The sequence below is a fragment of the Halichondria panicea genome, chromosome 7 (genome assembly GCF_963675165.1).
Source record: "Halichondria panicea chromosome 7, odHalPani1.1, whole genome shotgun sequence".
NCBI lineage: Eukaryota > Metazoa > Porifera > Demospongiae > Suberitida > Halichondriidae > Halichondria > Halichondria panicea.
In genome coordinates, this window is record NC_087383.1 from 1,503,515 (window position 1) to 1,524,432 (window position 20,918).

The 20,918-nt window shown below is 40.1% G+C and overlaps 4 protein-coding genes and 1 long non-coding RNA gene across 11 annotated transcripts; 4 read left to right on the forward strand and 1 right to left on the reverse strand.

Annotated features, from left to right (window-relative positions):
* The first annotated feature begins 695 nt into the window (after positions 1 to 695).
* On the forward strand, positions 696 to 5,001 carry LOC135339013 (uncharacterized). Its single transcript, XM_064535113.1, has 6 exons — positions 696 to 854; positions 914 to 1,076; positions 1,134 to 1,187; positions 1,272 to 1,421; positions 1,587 to 2,839; positions 3,002 to 5,001. Exons 5-6 carry the CDS (start codon positions 2,098 to 2,100, stop codon positions 4,846 to 4,848), a joined length of 2,589 nt encoding a protein of 862 aa, XP_064391183.1. The 5' UTR covers positions 696 to 854; positions 914 to 1,076; positions 1,134 to 1,187; positions 1,272 to 1,421; positions 1,587 to 2,097; the 3' UTR covers positions 4,849 to 5,001.
* Positions 5,002 to 6,545: 1,544 nt separating this feature from the next.
* LOC135339009 (NACHT, LRR and PYD domains-containing protein 12-like) lies at positions 6,546 to 11,782 on the reverse strand. 2 transcript variants are annotated; one of them, XM_064535104.1, is made up of 3 exons: positions 11,673 to 11,781; positions 10,906 to 11,211; positions 6,546 to 9,986 (listed from the first exon to the last, which is right to left on the reverse strand). In XM_064535104.1, the coding sequence occupies exons 1-3, from the start codon at positions 11,695 to 11,697 to the stop codon at positions 7,450 to 7,452; spliced, it is 2,868 nt and encodes a 955-aa protein (XP_064391174.1). In that variant the 5' UTR covers positions 11,698 to 11,781; the 3' UTR covers positions 6,546 to 7,449. The 2 variants fall into 2 exon arrangements, with proteins under 2 accessions (XP_064391174.1, XP_064391173.1); XM_064535103.1 differs by having other exon boundaries at positions 6,548 to 9,986; positions 10,906 to 11,238; positions 11,673 to 11,782.
* Positions 11,783 to 13,184: 1,402 nt separating this feature from the next.
* Positions 13,185 to 14,007, forward strand: LOC135338941 (uncharacterized). Its single transcript, XM_064535035.1, has 2 exons — positions 13,185 to 13,673; positions 13,727 to 14,007. The coding sequence occupies exons 1-2, from the start codon at positions 13,370 to 13,372 to the stop codon at positions 13,843 to 13,845; spliced, it is 423 nt and encodes a 140-aa protein (XP_064391105.1). The 5' UTR covers positions 13,185 to 13,369; the 3' UTR covers positions 13,846 to 14,007.
* Positions 14,008 to 14,171: 164 nt separating this feature from the next.
* On the forward strand, positions 14,172 to 19,207 carry LOC135339072 (uncharacterized). Of its 6 annotated transcripts, XR_010395828.1 has the most exons (5): positions 14,180 to 17,195; positions 17,258 to 17,370; positions 17,609 to 17,811; positions 17,911 to 18,059; positions 18,828 to 19,207. It is a non-coding gene; the product is annotated as an uncharacterized LOC135339072 (long non-coding RNA). The 6 variants fall into 6 exon arrangements; XR_010395829.1 differs by having other exon boundaries at positions 14,172 to 14,243; positions 17,038 to 17,811; XR_010395827.1 differs by having other exon boundaries at positions 14,180 to 17,370.
* A 466-nt stretch (positions 19,208 to 19,673) lies between these two features.
* LOC135338942 (uncharacterized) lies at positions 19,674 to 20,585 on the forward strand. The gene is given in 2 exon segments (XM_064535037.1): positions 19,674 to 19,718; positions 19,983 to 20,585. Coding segments are annotated over 2 exon segments (597 nt in total). The 3' UTR covers positions 20,535 to 20,585.
* The last annotated feature ends 333 nt before the right edge of the window (positions 20,586 to 20,918 follow it).

A 20,918-nucleotide genomic window follows, 5' to 3' on the forward strand; every position in this document is an offset into this window, starting at 1 on the left:
AACAGGGACTCTGTTTTGTGCCGGTCAAAGTTCTAACATTTTTCAATGTAATTTTATTATCATCACTTCAGATTGCCTGAAATCAATAATGTCTTATCGAATCATAAAAAAAAGTGCACTACACAAATAATAATTGCAGTGGTAGGTGTGTGAGTACCGATGCATGCAGGTGGTTGCACAAAATATCAATTAAAGAGCTTGAGTTATTACAAGCTTAAGCTGTCTGACCAGTCACCTCCACAGCCCACGGTCTTTTGATGGTAAGGATAATCTATTAACAGCACTTAAATTAGCTATGTTATGCAAACAACTCAGCAAGCCGCTTCCACTGTAATTATGAGGTGAAGTAGAAAGGATTCAGTAGTTGACAATTCTATGGAATCACTTGGGCACTATAGTTTTACAGAGACACAATTTTAAGGGTTCCTTCACCACATGCATAATATTATAGTTCTGGTATATTATAGCATCACCCATGCATGCATGAGATCAGACATCAAAGGAAATAATTTCCAGCCGGTTCTCATTGTAAGCGTGGGAGGGAGAGAACATGAAACAGAACTGTTGTTAATTAAGTGCTGATATGTGCTAGAATCACATATCAGCACTTAGTCTTATAATTACATTTTTGGTCTAGAACATTCCTTACCTATAATTATGATTGTGTGTATAAATAGCTTAGGCTTGCACCTTATAAAATGATGAAGCTTTTCCTCACTGGGAAACCTAGAACCTTTTAGCAGTCCCTTACTGGGAACCTTTTTGCAGTGCCTCGCTGGGAAACCTATAGTCTAAGAACCGTTGTACTGTGGATTGGTAAAGCTTGCTCACAGTAGAGTCCAAGACAAGTGATGGTATGTTTTCAGCCTGCATGCAAGATGCGTTGTCAAGCATCATGCATTTTCTCATGCAGGCGTACGCATATGTTGCTATCATCACATTTTTGGTACTCTTATCTTGTGGCTCATGTATTCATGAGTCCAAAGCTGATCTTGATGATGCGAGAAATCAGCTTAGGAAATTGCTACTGCAAGAAATCATGATCAATGATGCCCGCAATGCACAAGAGGATACTGGTAAGTTGCAGTATAGCTAGTCAGTAAAATGAGTGCATGCCATTTTGTTTGATACAGTGGAACAACAACTAAACAATAAATTGAACGAGGAAGATATTTTCGCAGAAAACGGTAAGATAATTCAAAAATCATTGCGATATATAATTATTCAGTTATCTCGGATAAATGTATCTATTATACTGGACCATTTTATAGTGCGAGATGATGAAAAGGATACTTCTAACGGAATGGACCGAGTTCTGGAGCAATTTACCAAATTGATTCAAGGATTTGCAGACTCTGAATCAGAGGAGCCTGCATCACTTGCTGCCGACGAAGAACCAGAAACTGATGCAGAAGGCAAAGGTATATGCAAATCACTAGTAAACCTACTATAATATGCATTAGTTGCAAAGGTATATGCAAATCACTAGTCAACCTACTATAATATGCATTAGTTGTACATCGCTAAGACTTCCATATAGGCAGAAAGTATAGACTTACACCCAGGCACATGATTTTTATATGCAGTTTGCATCAAGTACATCGAAGTCACAGCAAAAACAGGATCTTTGAAGGGTTCCGCTCAACGTTATGGAGCACCCCCCAAAATGGTGATAGGCATACACAATGTAGCTCATGAGGCCACCCTGGAAGGAAACAAGTATGTAGGTGCTATGTACACCAAGCAGCTTTCTTTGTCCAGCTTTAAACCTTCAAACTCAATACCGAGCTGTCTTACTCAAGATATGATAACAAGTGTCAAGCTGAAAGAAGAGGGGGGTGATGGATGGTATGTAGCTTGGATCAAAACTGATATCTCTGGCTCTAACCATGCTTTCACTCCACTCACAAGAGATGATAATTTTAACAAATGGATCGATGGGGACGAAGCATACTTATATAGCTACGATGCTACACTAGTTCCCCTCACTCTGCACAATACTAATCAAGCAGTTTGCATTAAGTACATCAAAGTTACAGCAAAAACAGGGTCTGTGAGTGGTGCCGCTCAGCGTTTGCAATATGGAGCACCCCCAAAATGGTGATAGGCATCAACAACTTAGCCCATGAGGCCACCCTGGAAGGAGACAAGAATTTAGGCGCTATGTACACCATACAGCTATCTCTGTCCAGCTTTAAACCTTCAAACTCAATACCGAGCTGTCTTACTCAAGATATGATAACAAGTGTCAAGCTGAAAGCAGTGGATACTGATGGATGGTACATAAGCAACATCAAAACTGAAGTATCTGCCTACTCAAATTTCGATTTCACGTTACTCACAAATAATGACAATTTTAACAAATGGGTCGATGGCAACGAAGCAGACTTATATACCTACGATGCTACACTAGTTCCCCTTACTTTGCAAAAACCGAACACCATCAAGGATACTCCCCACTGTGGCTATGGGATACCAGTTTGCGAGTGTGAAGCGGATGCTACTCAGTGCATTTTTAATATGGAGATTGATGAAATCATGACTTTCACAAGTTATCAAAAACTTGGAGTTGGATTGAGCGAGGGACTGGCTGTTCGAGCTGCACAAGGAGTGCTGTATAACATCGATGAGAGGTCAGGAAGTGCTGGACCACATCCAATTCACAGTGGAAGGCAATGTGCTGAATTGGATAAGGAGAAATGCACCGATCCACAGTACGTTGATGGAAAGACTTATCGCATGGCTGTTGGAGTGAATGGTCAGATTCCTGGGCCAACAATCATTGTTCACCATGGTCAAGAGGTGGTCATCCACGTCCATAACAACATGTCTACTGAAGGTAATTTATCAGTTGATTAATCTTTAATGGTATTTTTAATTTGTAACAATACACCATGCATATCATTATTTAGTGCATGCCTGATTTTGAGACAGGAAACTGTTTCAAACCTGATGCGTGTAACTACGTATTGTAGTAATGTTTTACTTCAACTACCAATAGGTATATCAATCCACTGGCATGGAGTGCATCAGAGAGGAACGCCTTGGATGGACGGAGTGGGACAAGTCACACAGTGTCAGATCGGCCCTTCTTCTAGCTACTCCTACACTTACATAGCCAGCCCATCTGGCTCATTCTGGTACCATTCACACAGTGGAGCACAGCGAACAGACGGTTTCTTTGGAGCTCTCATTGTTAAAGAACGACCCAATGAGTTGAATGATATCAAGACGAAACTCGGTTATCATGGTGTTAAAACATTTATCGATGATCCTGCGGAGCATTCAATCACTCTTGTTGACTGGAATCAGGAGGCCTCTCTTAATGCATTCACACAAAGTCATGCTGGTCTAGGCTTCTTTGAAAATATACCTATAGGCCAAGTACCTAATGATTGGGATGAACCGTATGAAGTAACTAGAAGTATTGAGCGCGGAGGGGTTGGAGCACTTCCCTTTTACTCGGGCCTCATCAACGGGAAAGGAAGACACAATGATGTACCATACAGCAAGACAAGGCTCAGCGAATTCCGAGTCCAACAAGGCAATAGATATCGATTCCGACTGATTGGTGCTCAAGGACTTTACGCGTACAAATTTTCGATCGATGGACATCGACTAACTGTTGTGGCCACTGATGGCTATTGGATTGAACCCGTGAATGACGTTGACTACATCATAATTCATACTGGCGAACGCTATGATTTTATTCTTGATGCCAATCAGGATGCTAAGAATTACTGGTTGAGAGCAGAAACATTGGAAATAAATCTGAAAGGTGGTCCACCATATCGATCGCTAGGACATGTAGCTGAGGGAATACTGCGTTATGTAAACTCTGAAACAGTGATTCCGATCAGTTCAACCCAGTATGAAGAAATCAAGTTGGGCTCTCCACCTATACAATGCTCCTCAAGTCATAAGTGCCATGCTGTCAATTGCCCGTTCAAAGATTTCCACCCAGCTTATTACACTGAGTGTACGAATGTTGACAAGCTGCGACTCCTTGAAGAAACTGACGAAGAAGAAATGCCCGCTGCTTATCCTTCACCCAATTGTCCAGACTGTCTGCATTTTTTCAACTTTAACTTTGAAGGACATTCTGCTACAAGTTCTGTGAACGGACGCTCTTTTCTTCTTCCCCCTGCCCCACCACAAACACAGTATGACGATTACTTAAAACAAGGAACTCAATGTGACTTAGAAACAGAGTGTAACCCTGCAAGTCTTGCATGTATATGTACACAAGTGAGAGACATTCCATATGACAAGACGGTCCAGTTTGTTCTCACCGCCATGGGTACAGTCGATGCCGCTCATCCAATTCATTTGCACGGGCACACTTTTCATGTTGTGAAGATTGGCTACCCAGAGTATGACGATACGACTGGTTTCGTTGCTCAGAGAGATGGACCTGTGTGCGATAACATACAAACGAAACTTTCTATTCATAATCCCGATATTCAATGTGGAGACTCTTGTGGTGGAAGTGTGTGTCCAATAAATGGCTGCGATCCAAATCGTTGCACCAAGCCTGGATGGACGAATGGAAACTCTCCAGATATGCAGATTCACAGTAAAACAATTCGTAAAGATACCGTTATGCTTCCTGCTGGTGGATATGTCGTTATCAACTTCAAGTCCGATAATCCGGGACAATGGTTCCTTCACTGTCACATTGAGGTACATCAGCTTTCTGGGATGGCCCTCATAATTAATGAAGCTCAGGATAAACAGGAGCTCCTCCAGTTGCCAGATAACCTAAACAAGTGTGGAGACTTTAACTTGAGCATGGAGCAGTACTTGAAGCTTACTAAAGGAACTGCAAAAGCTGCCAATTTTCTTTGAATTACAACAGCCGACAATGAGAACAATGTAGACTTAGATTTTGAACTGTCAATGAAATTTCCTTCTAGTTAGTTTCTACTGCTGAAAATTTGTAGTGATTATCAACAATTGTACATGGAAAGCACAGCTGAAAAACCCTGTATTGTGACAACACCCCCTATATTACTTGCCACTTTTTGTCTGTCCTACAAATGTTCATGTACTGCAGCGTAAAACATTGCCACATGTATACATGCGAATGACGTTGTAACAGATTGCCGTACGGAATTGTTTCCACAATATTTTTTGGTGTCCCATCAAATGCGTTTTCGGGGATTTTATTACATTAGCTAACACTATATTGCATTCCAATTATAATTCTAGTTTGCTAAGCATCAAGGTCATTATACTGTCACCATTTTCAAAGTCTATCTCATTGTGATGCTTGGAGAACATTCTTCCATGCATGGCAACAGGTTTTACATCTGACCAATTTTGAGGTGTCATCTCTTCATCTTCATCTCCGTCCACTTGACTATCGACAACGATATCAGGGTGACTAAAGTTAGACACACTTTCTTCGGTTAGTTTTATTTGACTCGTAGACGATAGTGGAATATCTGCTCAAATCTATTTTCTCCCGGAGTGGGCTAGCTTCAGAATCGAGATTGACGGTGTTTTAAGTATTTGCGTTGCCTAAGGAGGATGCAGCGGTGGTAGTGCCCGTGTTTTCCTTGTGTGTACAGTGCCTGTTCCTTCTTCGGAGTTTGTGTTCTTGTACTGTGAGGGGTGGAGGAGTTCGGACGTGTAGCGGCCACACGCCAGAAACTCTTTCTATGATTCTCGAGCTTCTCGATTGAAATTAACAAAGAACAGAAATATAAAGAATCCTTGGGATGATGTGAAGACAGTAAACAAAACTTACAAGACAGTTCGAACAATGTTGCTACCATTGATATATCGATTGTGAGTCCAGCAAAGAGCCAGGTGAGCCTGAACAGCAACATGACACCAGAGATGCCCACGAGTTGTCGGAGGGAAGTTAAAACTTTTCTCACTTGATCTCTTTATGTTTCCCTGGGTGTGTTTCAGCAGAATGACAATGACCCAGATGAAGATGACGACGTTAAAGAGGAGAATAACCAGTATAGGAGCCAGGAAAGCACCAAAGAACACTCCAGGATGCTTGAGGAAACAGCTGCATACAAAAACACAATCATTAAAATCATAGCCACACAAACAGCACTGTATATATACCAAAACTTGCACATTGCCATCATCCATTGTATATAGATCTACACAATATGAAATTATTCTATTCACTCAAACTCACACTCCTCCAGTGACATCTCCAGTGATGGGGTCCACATTCCTAGTGATGATGAGGTCTGTCTCTGGAGTTGTACCGTCAGCCAGATCAATGATCATCGGGATAAGGACAGGAATCAAAGGGAACACTGTGGGGGGCGGTGGTAAACTATTTTTCTAGGCTGCCTTGAATAAGCCCACACAAGCTGAGTTTAGAGTAATCAATATTTTACCTTTAGGGACTCTAATACAGCAAGCAATGGTATAGTGGACATTATACTGGTACAACATTTTTCACCTCACTTGAAATATAATTTAAAAGCAAAAAACAGACTGACTCTAAGGTTTGCATTTGAAAGGGGTTGTATAACAAGACACTAATTAAATGCATAATACTACATGCAACTTATGCCAACAAACTAGAGACAAAATGACTGGTCGTGATATTCATAAAGACTATTATTATGACTAGTTTCTGGAACATAAGCAAGGCCTCTGCCCCCATCCACATGACAGCCACCAGAGTGAAGTAGTGGATGAGGATGGACACAAACACACAGCCTCCGTACACCTCGATACGCTCAATACCCACAGCAAACACAATGAGCATGCACCGGATAGCTATGGACAACTGAATGTGGTACTTGGAGTTGTCTCTCTCCCTAAGTTTTCTGAGAAAAACACAGCTAACTTTTAACACAGCTAAACTTTTGCCACCCTTTCAGCACACGAAAAAGTTATAACATCACAATGCAATGTGTACTCTAGCCTACAAAAGTAGAACGCCGCAAGTTTAGCCAGCGTTCTTTCACAAGTAGTCTAAACAATAATGGGTAAAAAGCATAATGTACCCCAATCAAGTGTGGATGTATGGTAAGCCTACTGTTCCATGTATCAATCTAGCTCTGCTCTACCTATGGCTCTACTTAGTGTTCATAATGCGGAGTGTTTCAACCGTTTACACATAGAAGCCCGGTCGTTTTCAATCCTTTTCCTTTTCAAATTAACCTGCTATAAGGTATTATAATTTATTGACCGTGCATGGCTGTTGAAATTGTCTATCACAATAGGACTAGAGTGTTCAATGTTTCGTACATTACACACCTGCGTATTCATCATCATTGCTGTGCTGTTTATTGACCAAGTAGATTATTCATTTGCTGACCTGATTTTTAGCAACTAATACACTTCGATTCTGTACGCTACTTTCTCTGGTCAGTTACATTGTCACTCAAGTATTAATGGAATATTGTAATTATAGGAAAAATCAATTGTCAATTAAAACAAATAATAATGGTCGAGATTAGACTGATCTCATGTACCTACATTTATCTCAGGTAGTCCATTTCTCTTCCTCTCTTTGTTAGCGTCCCAGAATACTGTGTTAATACAGGATATTAGACGGCTGGGTATCAACAATTTTGTCAGTTCAGAGCAGTGGGTGGTTAGATGTCTGGCAAGCGTCTTCATTCCATCTTTTGTTATGGTGTCATTGCCCCAAATGTACAGTGTTTTAAGCTTATTAATCAGTTTAGCTGATAGCTCCTCAATACTCTGATCAGTCAGTTTACAGTAACCCAAGTTCAATGTTCTCAGAGTCTTATTGACAGCAAGTCCAGCAGCAATGTGACGACAGCTAGTCACTGTGTTACTAGACAAATTAAGATGTTCGAGGGAATTGTTATGATTCAAAAGTTGATAGAGGACAGCTCCATTGTCGTCTGATATTGTTAGTGAGCAACATTCCAGGTCCAGTCTCTTTAATGATGTGTTAGTCCACAAGGCCTCACAAAGATTCTTGAGCTCAGTGTTACCAATAACATTGCGTGATAAACTAAGGTGTTCAAGAGTAGTGTTGTTTGTGCTCAGTAGTCGAGGGATTGCACCGTGATCGTTGAGAGATAGTGAGCAGTCATAGAGAATGAGATTCTTTAATGATGTGTTGGTTGACAAGGCCTCACAGAGTGTGCTAAGTCCACTGTTACCAATGGAATTGTTAGACAAAATCAATTTAGATATTAAACTAGTACTCTCAATCACCTCAGCGATGTGACGTATCCCTTCTTCACGAATATAATTATTATGAAGGTAAAGAGTAATCTTGGATCGAGAGTATGAACACTTGCAGAGTCCTTGGGCCAGAAATTTGCAGCCTTGATCATCAATATAGCAACTTCTTAGGCGCAGTGTGAATTCTTTGCAGGTATTGTCACAAACTGATGCGAAATATGATGCAAAGTATCCAACACAGAGGCAGTTGATAGGATTCATTGTAGTGTTATCAAGATCTAGATAGTGATTAAGAAGATTAGCCACAAATGCACACAGTGACGAGTCTTCAGCTTCGTACAAACAATTAATGAGGGACAACAAAAGGATCTTCGGCTCATAGCTCTTCTTCTCTTTCTCACTCTTGACAATGTTTTGAAGCAGATCGAAAATAGAGATCGGAAACGGACACAGGAATCGAGGTAACATGCTGAGAATTGGTCTACTAGTTCTCAGTTTGGTGATGCCAGCATAAAACTGGAAGACTGCACTGAATCGAGGATTGTCGAATAGCTTTTGGAAGACATAAATTTGTTGCTTGGGAGACATAAGAGAGATGTGGACTGCTGCTAGTAGCTCTTGAATAGACAGGTGGAGAAAGCAGTAGTAAACCAGATGACCATCGCTAGTGATACTGGAAACAGTTTGTAATAATCCAATGTTTGAAATGTCCTTCGGAATGGAAAGAGTTGCCAAATTTGTATCAGTAAATGTCACTTTGTTTTCTTCAATCCCATGAAATGCAAGTTGACACATTTGTATGGACTGTGTTCTGATTTCTGAGGGCAGGGAGTCTGGGGATGTGATGTCTCCCACTGGAGTGGTCTTCCCTAACTTATCCTGGAGGTATCTCTTGAGAGAACTCTGGACAACTGATTTGAATATCCCGTGGTTGGATGTGGGGAGTGAGTGGTTATCAGAAAGAAAGCAATTAACGACAATGGAAGCATTGAGGGGGAGGTAACAGCTGCTTTCTACCATTGGGTTCTCTCGAATTCTCTCCAGTAGAGTCTGCACAGCTTGTAAGTCACCTTGCAGACACTCGGTGAAGTACTGCTCTAGTTGATGTGGAGTGAACCCCAACACCTCCACTCTGGACGATACTAGTGGGTGGAGTTCAGCCGAAGATGATGGTCGAGATGTTACAATCACAGCTGATTCGTGTAGCGGACTTTCTCGTGACATGTATGGTCGGATTAGTTTATTGATGATGGAGTCTCTAGGGAGGTCAGAAGGAAGCTCGTCCCATCCGTCCAGCACCCACAGTACACCTTTGCCATACAGTGACATAATTGCAGTGTCTGTTTCATTAGCCATCGCTTTGTTTGTGCAAGGAAGTAAGTCAGAAATTGTAATGGCTTCTTTGACAAGTGGATCTCTCAGTCTCACGAGGATTGCAATATCGAACTCTTGGAACAGTTTCCCCTTTGCCCACTCCTGACAAATATGTAGAGCAAGGGTGCTCTTGCCAGAGCCGGGAGCTCCTTCAATTAACACAAACTTTCGTCTATCCCCAATCTCAGAGAAAATGTTTAACAAGTTGACTGGAGTTTTTTTAAGTAAAATATCATCAATTTTTCCTGTGATTGATAGTCTAAAAAATTCCTCATCGATTCTTCCTCTCTGTATTTTCTCCTTCTGAATCATGGCTAGTTTGAACACTTTCTTTGTTGGGACGGGAGGCCATTGTGTGGCTGATGTGGATATTTGTGCTCTGTAGCGACTTTGTAGGTAGTCTCTGTACGAGGACAGCTTGTGGTTCAGCAGGACCCTCTCTCGGGAGGGGGGACTCGAAATGGAGACTGTAAAGGTCATAGTAATAGTATTGCCTCGGCATATACATTGTTGTGTAGAAATTAATGATGTAAACTTGTTGTATGTGAGTAAACATAAGCAATTAGAAGAGTCTAGTAAACACATACAGGTATGCTCAGGGGCATTAAGGACTGTCCAAATTAAAATTACAAGGAATTTTGTTATAATGATATTCATATACATTGCGTCACGACACTGTATTTAGAGGACAGAGCAGAGGCAGAGGAGGTACGACATCCGCGTGTCAAAGGAAACGTTTTAGACACACATTCCTTAGGTCAAAGTTCGGAATGTGTGTGTTAAAGACATGCGGATGATACGCGGATGTCGTACCTCCTCTGGAGCAGAGGAGGTTGGACACGCGTCATAATGTTTTACGGAGGAAATGTGTGTGCATGGAGAGATATACGGAAACTTGCAGAGAACAGTAGCTATTCAGCCAAGTCAAAAGCCTGCAAGCGATTTTAGCACTCCATACTAGTAGTAAATGATGCTAAAAATACCCAGTGAAACTAGAAACTGAGTAGCATAGTCATACTAGAAGCAAGATTAGTTACAAACATCGATCGAGTTGTTGCTGCACTTAAGAGGAGATCTCAGGGACAATTCAGGTAAATCTTAGCATGTTGTTTGTGGTGACCATGATTACCTATGAATCTGCTTTTGCGCAGCAGGATTTCATCAGTATATAATATGTGCATCAGGATTCCAGGAAAAGATAGGATCTAACTAAGCTGGAACAAATGGTTTTAGTTTATAAATTTTTATGACAAAACAAAATTTGCCATTACTACGTTTAATATTCAATGTATGTGACGTACGTTGGCTTTTCTTAATTCTGGACGTGCCTTAATACACCTGAGTGTATGACAATGACAATACTCTCACACAATAATTCAGACTCACATTTGTCAAACAAGTACTTGCACACTCGAACAGCAACATTTTCTTTGAGTAGAGAGAGTGAGATGAGTAGTAGAGCTCGAAAGGTGGCTTCTAGGCCTTTGGTCAGTATCCAACATTTCAGAGCCAGCAACATTCCTGCCAGAGTGCCATCTACATAGGCTCTAGTCCTCACATCAGTTTGTTCTCCAGGTAAGAGCTCCAGTTTTTCAAGATAGCCATTGTGAACATTGTCAAAACATGCAGCTAACTCAGGTAGATCTGGTTCCTTTATTGTTGTATTGAGCTGCTCATCAGTCACTTTCATTTCTGTTTTCAGATTGTCAATAGTGAGCTCTGAGGGAATTCCCAATAAAATGGTCAAGTAGATCTACATGCATGTCTATAGTGATTGGACTATCTAGCTAGATCTGTCACGGGAATACCAGTTAGTCTGTCTGGAGAAAATTGGTCCGGGAGAGACCGAATTTCCCCGAACTGTTATTGGCCAAAATTCCATGAAAAATTGTTCGGAAGACTGAATTTCCATGGAATTTCGATCCTCTGTAACTACGTCTTAGCAGAAGTTATTAGAGAGTTAGGGGTTAGGGTTTATATAGGGGTAGTGTTAGTGTCTTCCGAATTCTATGTAAGAAAGGTACTCTCGGAAAGTTTTTCCACCAGACCAATATTTCCGTGACAGATCACGTAGATCTGTACCAAGGTGAAGGTGGTGTAGACTAGTCGACCAGTTAGGGCATATGCTAGATCTAGCTGGAATCATGTCTCACCTTGATTTTGCTCTTTAGCGGCCATTCCAACATTAGGATTCACTGAATAAATTTAGGCAATGTAGAAGTATCTTGGAGCTCAAATCAGTAGACTGAACCATACAATGCCATGTATCTACTATTAAAAGGCCCCGGAAGTTCTGTGGTCAATTATGCATGGTTTCATTTAGGCTTTATGTGGTTGCGGATATATGGCAAGCCAAACTTATCATAGATGTAATCTACCATCGTGGATGATGCAATTGTGCATTGCGCTACAGCGTCACTCGACGCATGAATACTGCACGCTAGAGGCGTTAAATGTTTACGCGCTAGGTACAGCGCAATTTCGCGTGTTATATGACATCGTAAATTCACATTGCCATCGTAATTAACTCACGTTGTCATAATTATTCTCGTAATCACATTGTCATACTCTATTGTCAATGACGTTGTTATATACATGCAATTTGGCCCTGGCAAATTATGCATAATTTGGGGCATAATAGGTTAGGTCATTATGCTGCATAATTGGGGCATATTAGGGTTAAAATTTTGAATTTGGTACGAATACGACGGTCCTCTACTGCTGCTGAACATGTTTTATCTCTTTTAAATGGCTCTTTCATGTCTAGAAGATTATGTTGAATCTTCAGTTATGTTACAAATATACAATACAACAAGATATAATTTGTTATTACTACTACTGCTGAAAAAAGACGTCATATGTGGGGCATAATGGGTTCTTTCAACAAGCATAATAGGCTGAAAAAGGAGCATAATTTGCCAGGGTCTACATGCAATCCATCGTATCCACGTCATCATAAATATTCCATCGTAAATCACGTCGTCATAAATTATTCCATCGTAAAAAAATTATTCATGATGTCATATTCCATCGTAAATTTACGTTGTTATATCCCATTGTGCACGTTGTTATATCCCATTGTGCACGTTGTTATATCCCATTGTGCACGCTGTCATATCAAATCATACACTCACATGCATATGTATAGGGGCCCATGCAAGCTTCTGCAGGGTCAATTGATTGCGTGGGCATGATGATTGTTAAATCTTTGGATTGGTACTATTCTTGTATATAGCTTTAATTTGAAAACTGATTGCACAGCTAGAAGTTTGTAGAGCTATTGTTTTGAATGTTGTGTGTTATGAGATTCAAAAAACGTTCACATGGTGCATTTTTAATTTAGAGATTGATGAGACTATGACTTTCACAAGCTATCAGAAATTTAGAGTTGGACTAAATGAGGGACTGGCTATATTCGAGGCATGCAAGAAGTGCTGTATATTAAACATTGATGAACAAGTGGACCACATCCATTTTACAGTGGAAGGCAATGTGCTATAAAATTAAATGCACTGATCTGCAATAGGTCTACGTTGAAGTAAAGACGTATCGCATGGCTGTTGGAGTGAATGGTCAGATTCCTGGGCCAACAATTATTGTTCACCATGGTCAAGAGGTGGTCATCCACGTCCATAACAACATGTCTACTGAAGGTAATTTATTAGTCTCTTAGCAAATGCATGCATGCTTATCATGTGTTCTGATTTGACTCATAATTCCATTACAGCCAGTTTGGCTACTATATTCATTGGAACCATACATATCGTCTTGCAGTAATTTTTTTACTTTAACTACTGTAGTTTAAACAAGTATATTAATCCACTGGCACGGATTGCATCAAAGAAGATGGATGGAGTGGGACAAGTCACACATGCAGTGTGACTGTCAGATTGGCCCTTCTTTCAGCTACTTCTACACTTACATAATAGTCAACTCATCCGGCTACTATTCACACAGTGAAGCACAGCGAACAGACGGTTTCTTTGGAGCTCTCATTATTAAAGAACGACCGGAATTAGTTGAGACCCAACTCGATATTCATGGTATTAGAACATTTATCGATAAATCCTGCCGAGCGTTCATCTTAAATGGAATCAGGAGGCCTCTCTTGATACATTATCAAAAGCTCATGCTGGTCTACAAGAAGTACCTGTAGGGGAAGTACCAAATGATAGTGCAATGTGATACCAAATCACCAGATCTAGAGGTATGGATGTGGCAGGAGTTGAACCACTTCCCTTTTACTCGGGCCTCATCAACAGGAAAGGAAGACACAATAGTGTACCGTACAGTAAGACAAGGCTCAGCTGCATGGACATCGACTAACTATGGTGGCTACTATACTGGATTGAACCATGTGAAAAATGTTAACTACGTTATCATTAATACTGGTGAACGCTATTATTTTATCCTCTAAGTTAATCAGGTTGCTATAATTATAAGAACTATACTGGTGAGAGCAGAAACATTGGCCGAAAGGTGGTCCACCATATCGATTGCTAGGACATAATTATAACTGAGGGAATACTGCGTTATGTAAGCTCTTCTGGAAAAGTGATTCCATCAGTTCATATTATGTCACTGCACATGCGCAGTAGGTTAATTGCATATAAAAATGTTGTGGGACAGACCGTCACTATAATTATACTTGTGCTGTACCTCCATGATGAGTTGCTTGCTGTGGAAATCAGTAACTGTCCTGAGCCTGGTTTGGGCTGTTGGAGGTGAGTGAGCTCATGCTAATTAGCTATTTCTGGTATCCTATTTTGATAAGTAATTTGCACCCATAAAATTATTTCTTCAATGTATTTAAACGAGGTAGCTATCTCTGTTTGCAACACAAGCATAAATACAGCTCCAAATTTGCTTGGTCTCTATAGAGGTATACATGTAGCGGTGTCGCTTAAATTATACCTCGGTGGGTTTGCATGCGCACATGCAGTGGCATGGTAATGTGTGTGTGTGTCTGTCTGTGTAGAGTCTGTAGACTGCTATATATATATATAACTGCTCAATGATCAATGAAGTACAAGTAAGAGCTTCTATAGGCTTCTAGTCACGTTTTTGGATTTCAATTTGTAAAATAATGCTTCGTTCTCGAGTTATACCTAGTTTTCAAAATAGTGCCTGGCAAACCTTGTACATAACTCTACTTAGTAGTTACCTCTAGGCATAGCCCCACGAGAAATACGGTAAATCTGACTGTATTCCAGCTGAAATTACTCAACCGTTGCAATTCGACGAAACTAACAGCTTCATATATAAGTTTTAGCCACATTCTCTTGGATTTGATTCATGGATTTGCAACTAAAGCTTCTTGAACAGTGCAAGCCTACCCAAACCCAAATCACAAGGCAAGTCGAGTTATGGCTAGTTTTACAGTGAAATCTGTTGCAGCATCATCTGTTCGCACACATTTTTTTGACTTAGCCTTGCACTAAAGCACTTGTCTATAGCTGTTTGTTAGCTACACGAGTCAAAAAAGAGCTGCACTGCCAGAGGCAGCAGCCCTTGTGAACTCTGACCTCATTGCAGATCCACCCCTTTTTCCATTGACAGGAAATGAAAGAGAGAATAATTTGACAAAATAAAACTTCTATAGATCTACATACTTCTATCCTTGGCTTCATTAATTAAGCCATCAGATATATATGAGCTTCTGTTTCCAATAAGCTCCTCTTCTATATTAAATCCATGCATGTATGCATGGAATTCAATTTGTTTATTGTCAACAATTGCAAATGCAAACATTATTTCCTGATACTTTTGAGCGAAGCAAAATATGACGAGAGGTGTTTGCACAGCGCTGCAGCTTGCAACATTTATTATTTTTGCACCCTATTGGCAGCTATATACAATAAATTAAGCTGTGCTTTCCACAAATCATATCGTTTTGCATTATTGTGTTGCTAGCTTTTCATTTAACCACTGCGAAGCATCAACTGCGGTGATTTTCAAGAATATAAAAGCTGTCTTGTAATTGGTTATTGCTGATCATGTGACCTACAGCCAATGACATACATCAAATCCAGTCATGCATGTGAATGTACTTTAAAGGACTTATTGTACACTTTTTCTATCATCATTCAAGTCATCTAAAAGTGCAGCTAGCTTTTTTCTAATCTGCAAAACTAGTATGAACAGGGTTTTCAGCTTTGTGATCAGCAATAAAACCTTTAACACAATAAATGTGATCAGCAATAAAACCTCTAACACACTTAGCTATAGCCAACGTGTTTTAATGCTAGTGCACTTGGATGATGCAATAATGCTTGTCACACATTAAAACTCTTATTTGCTAGCTAAGTGTGAAGTACTACTCTCTTCTATATACACTGCATGAATGTGCATGATTTAGCATGATTCACGGTTTATGTATTGCAAACTTGGTTAGACCGTTCTCTGTTATTAATTGTACTTGTTGTGTTTGTGTCATTACTTGTATATATAACTATCGATAGTTAACGATAGTTTAATTGACTTGTTTATTGCAGCTATATAATTATAGCTGCAATAAACAAGTCAACATTGAAAATATCATTAATAGAAAGAAATATTAATAACACTGACCAACTTGTTGATACAAGAAGCAACAAATTCAGTTCCCAAAAAGCTTCATTTTTATTGGCAGGGTAATCATTAGAGTAACTCGCCGAACTCCGTCAGACATCAAAGTGCGTCAGGTAAAAGGGCGTGTAACGCACAAACAAAACAAGACTGATTCAAACTAATTACATACACTAACAGATGGCCATGGGCCTATTATCCAGCGAAAACTTGGATAGGCCAAGTCGCTTCCAGTCCGAGCAGTGATAACTTGAAAAAAAATACCGAATTTTTCGATTTTCGTCAGAACATACCGATCCCTGTTTTTGCCAAACTACACAGCTAGAGCTAACTGACACAAGGTAAGACATCCTGACCATACAACCGTCATAGAGGTAGATGAGAGCCTTCAGACTAGTGTGAAAGCCTTCTGGAACAACGCAATAGAGAGCTAAGCTGATGTACAAAGATAGAAAATAGATGAGAGAAAGAAAAAAGGGGATTCTCCAGATTCTGGTGAATAAACTAACGCATGCGCACTAACACCATGCAATAGGTACCAGGCCATATTTTAATCGGCCTGGAATCGAGGCTAGAGTACATCTAGCCTCAATTCCAGGTCGCCCTCGAAACTCTGATCAGTGCCTTTCTTCTTCCCTGCGGCCTGGAATCGAGACTTGCATACAGCATACATATGCAATGGTATAGCTTGTCGTCAACTAGGGTTTTTAACGTACACTCAATACGGAAGAGTTGGAATGCTAGGGTGAGTGTAATAAAAATAAGCTCATAATTGTTGACTATACATGCAGTTGAACCTCTTATAACGGTCTCTCTAAATAGCGGACCGCTCTGTTATAGCGGACAGCATGCCTTGTACCAACTGCTTTCATTTATTGTACAGAGTTTCAATGACATCTCATTGAATTCTGATTTATTGTGTTTATCATTTCAATCACCATAATTATATAGTTTCACCCAATCTTCATCAACCACTCGGACATGGCTGGACGAGCTTCGTTGCTTTGGAACTGAGAGTAGACTGATTGATTGTAGGCGTAACACTATCGGTGATGAAGATTGCACCCACACACAAGATGTTGCTTTAGTGTGCAGATCTACTGTAACAGGTATACAAAAGAAAGATATGATCAGGAATAGCGCTATATAATTAACCCTCGGTACGCCGCAGCACAACGGGGCATAGTAATTGGTCAGTCTGTCTGTCTGTGTATTCTGAGTCTACTCACCTGCATGGATGAGATAGCACTGTGTTTGCACAATGGATAGCCTCAACACAACAAGGTAGTAATTTTAAATTTGCAGATTTTGATGTTAAAGCTTCGTTGTTAAATAAAAGCGAGCAGAAGCTAAAAAGCTCGAATCTGCCACATCGGCCTAGAGATGTACACGCGGCTTTGACTCGAGGCTGTAGACTCACTAAACCTCAAATTAATGCCGAGGGTTTGCACTTCAGTGCTCTAGTTATAACAGTTCAATTCGCCATACAGCATGCATGCAGGTAATGAATTGTGTTATTTAGGCTCTTCGGCAAATGGAGACTTGAGGCTGGTAGGAAACTTAGGCCAAACAGGAGGCTCCTCTGGCAGACTGGAGGTCTACTACAGTGGACGATGGGGGACAGTGTGTGACAACATGCAGTTTCAATCCAAATGATGCAACGGTGGCTTGTCGTCAACTAGGGTTCTCAACCTACACTCGATACGGAAGAGTTGGAATGCTAGGGTGAGTATATATGTAAGCGCATCATTGGAAGAGACATGCATTACATTGTTGACAGTTGTACATCGACTTTTGTGCAGTGTTTATTATATATAAATATAGTTTCCCTCAATCTTCATCAACCACTCGAACATGGCTGGATGACCTTCGTTGCTTAGGAACTGAGAACAGATTGATTGCTTGTCATGCTAACGCTATTGGAGTTGAAGATTGCACCCACACACAAGATATGGCCTTGGTGTGCGGAGCAGGTAAGGGTCAATAGTAGTATGACTTATCAATAATGTGCATGACTGAGACATATATATATAGCTCAATTCATTAATTACTTTGCAAATAATTATCTCAATGACACAGGGGCGTAACTATAAATTTTACAGGCAGGAGGCACACTGGGGCGCTTGCGCCCCTAACAAATTTTAACCTGGAGCCACACACACAAATTAACGTGTAGCAGAGTAGGTAAATAGTAATAACTGCTGCTCTTCTTCTCTTTCTTCAGTAGCATGTTGGAAGAAGGCAGTGATAATAGTAGAGCTCTTTTTCTGCGCTCATTCTCTGTATACCTAGTTGGCTATAGCTAGAGTTAGCTAGCCAGGAGTTAACCAGCCTAGCCAGAGCTACCTTAAGGTGATATATTTCAACAGGTAGATTTGTTTGCGTTTTCACTGTTTAGCTCATTTTGTTGGTATTTAAATCCTGCTAAAGTTGTGTTATTCATTGCATTTCTAATTACTCGCAAGTGGTTTCATTGCATTTTCCAGTTATCTGCGAGTACAAATTTGTGCAATTTTACTCTCATTCGCAGAAATAGCAAAAATTAATACTCGCGAACTTATATAAAGGTATATTTAAAGCTATATAGTGAGGTGAATGACACTTGAGGTTCAATAGTTCAGGAGACAAGCACCTCCTATGCCTCATTGCTATAGTTATCCCCCTGTACTAATTAATAATATAGCTATTTTAAATTTAAATCATGCAGATACATGCTGACATACTATAATATTTTTATGCAGCATCCAATTCATCATCAAATTCATCATCAAATTCATCATCCAGCGTCTCGATTGGCATTGGAGTAGCCATTACTGTCATCATCATCTGCATAGTTGTGGTTATCATCTCGTTTATCTTTGGTTTAATAAGGAAAGGAATTTGCCTTGTTGGCCTGACACGTTTCACACGCAGGACTCCCGTAGTCACTACCACTTCTGCGACAAATGTAACGGTTTCAAATACACAAGATACCTGCTCACCAACTTAGAAGTATAGTATTAACTGACTGTTGAAAATTGAACTTTATAGACAAAGTGGCATGTTCACTGAAAGTTATATACATTGTAGCAAGACAAATTACTGATAGTATAGATATAGCATAATTATTAGTATCTGTTGTTGATGTCTCACAATTATATATAGCTAGCTTCCCCTTTCAATTCCGATTATGGTATTTAGATCTGGTAGAAGTATTAACATAAACTTTCACTCACTACAAATGTTGTTGTGGCCGGGATTTGATAATAATTATGTGCACAATGACATACAAGAGAGATTAATTTTTCGAGCCTTCAATACTTTCTGTATAGCTATTGACTTTTTGTTTCAGTGGTATAAGGAAACAGGTCGTTCTTCACGAATCACCTATGCCACCAACCAACCCAGATGTAGTTTGTTTGCTGCATGTGATATAAAGATTTGTTGACTGACTCGGATAGTTGTACAGAAGTACTGGAAAAGTATAAGTAATTTTTCGACTCTATCAAGGTCTATCAACATTGGGCTATCGCTGTATTGATCATTGAAACAGATATTTGGCTGGCGGATATCATTGTGTGATAATCCACACTTTTTTAATTTGAGATATGGCCAAATTTATTCATGTGTGCTTATATGTAAACTCTGAAAAAGTGAGAAAAAGTGATTCCGATTAGTTCAACCCAGTACGAAGAAATCGAGTTGGGCTCTCCACCTATACAATGCTCCTCAAGTCATGAGTGCAATGATGTCAATTGCCCGTTCAAAGACACTGAGTGTACAAATGTTGACAAGTTGCGACTCCTTGAAGAAACTGATGAAGAAAAAATGCCTGCTGCTTATTCTTCACCAAATTGTCCAGACTGTCTGCATTTTTTCAACTTTAACTTTGAAGACATTCTGCTACGTATGACAAGACGATCCAGTTTGTTTTCACTGCCATGGGTACAGTCGATGCCGCTCATCCAATTCATTTGCACGGGCACACTTTTCATGTTGTGAAGATTGGCTATGAGACTGGTTTCGTTGCTCAGAGAGATGGACCTGTGTGCGATAAGAAACTTTCTATTCATAATCCCGATATTCAATGTGGAGACTCTTGTGGTGGAAGTGTGTGTCCAATAAATGGCTGCGATCCAAACCGTTGCACCAAGCCTGGATGGACGAATGGAGAGTCTCCAGATATGCAGATTCACAGTAAAACAATTCGTAAAGATACCGTTATTCTTCCTGCTGGTGGATATGTCGTTATCAACTTCAAGTCCGATAATCCGGGACAATGGTTCCTTCACTGTCACATTGAGGTACATCAGCTTCCTGGGATGGCCCTCATAATTAATGAAGCTCAGGATAAATAGAAGCTCCTCCAGTTGCCAGATAACCTAAACAAGTGTGGAGACTTTAACTTGAGCATGGAGCAGTACTTGAAGCTTACTAAAGGAACTGCAAAAGCTGCCAATTTTCTTTGAATTACAACAGCCGACAATGAGAACAATGTATACTTAGATTTTGAACTGTCCCTTTTTAGCTGCTGAAAATTTGTAGTGATTATCAACAATTGTACATGGAAAGCACAGCTGAAAAACCCTGTATTGTGACAACACAACACCTCCTATATTACTTGCAAAAAATCTAAGTACTTTAATTTAGGATACTTTATGTCTGTCCTACAAAATGTGCATGTACTGCAGTGTAAAAAATTTCGCGCCACATGTACATGCGAATGACGTTGTAACAGATTGCTGTACGGGTTTCCACAATATTTTTTGGTGTTCAGTCAAATGCGTTTTCGGGGATTTTATACATTAGCTAACACTATATTGCGCATTCAGTTAGAATGATTATGATTCTAG

Bases quoted from the DNA above. Each gene is read 5' to 3' on its own strand.
- LOC135338941 (XM_064535035.1), top strand. From the start codon at position 13,370: ATGGAGTGGGACAAGTCACACATGCAGTGTGACTGTCAGATTGGCCCT. The intron at 13,674-13,726 runs AGGGGAAGTACC...CCAGATCTAGAG, and splicing joins GGTCTACAAGAAGTACCTGT to GTATGGATGTGGCAGGAGTT.
- LOC135339013 (XM_064535113.1), top strand. From the start codon at position 2,098: ATGGTGATAGGCATCAACAACTTAGCCCATGAGGCCACCCTGGAAGGA. The intron at 2,840-3,001 runs GTAATTTATCAG...AACTACCAATAG, and splicing joins TAACAACATGTCTACTGAAG to GTATATCAATCCACTGGCAT.
- LOC135339009 (XM_064535103.1), bottom strand. From the start codon at position 11,697: ATGGCCGCTAAAGAGCAAAATCAAG. The intron at 11,239-11,672 runs GTGAGACATGAT...GAATTCCCTCAG, and splicing joins CGCTAAAGAGCAAAATCAAG to AGCTCACTATTGACAATCTG. The intron at 9,987-10,905 runs GTGAGTCTGAAT...TGACCTTTACAG, and splicing joins CAAGTACTTGTTTGACAAAT to TCTCCATTTCGAGTCCCCCC.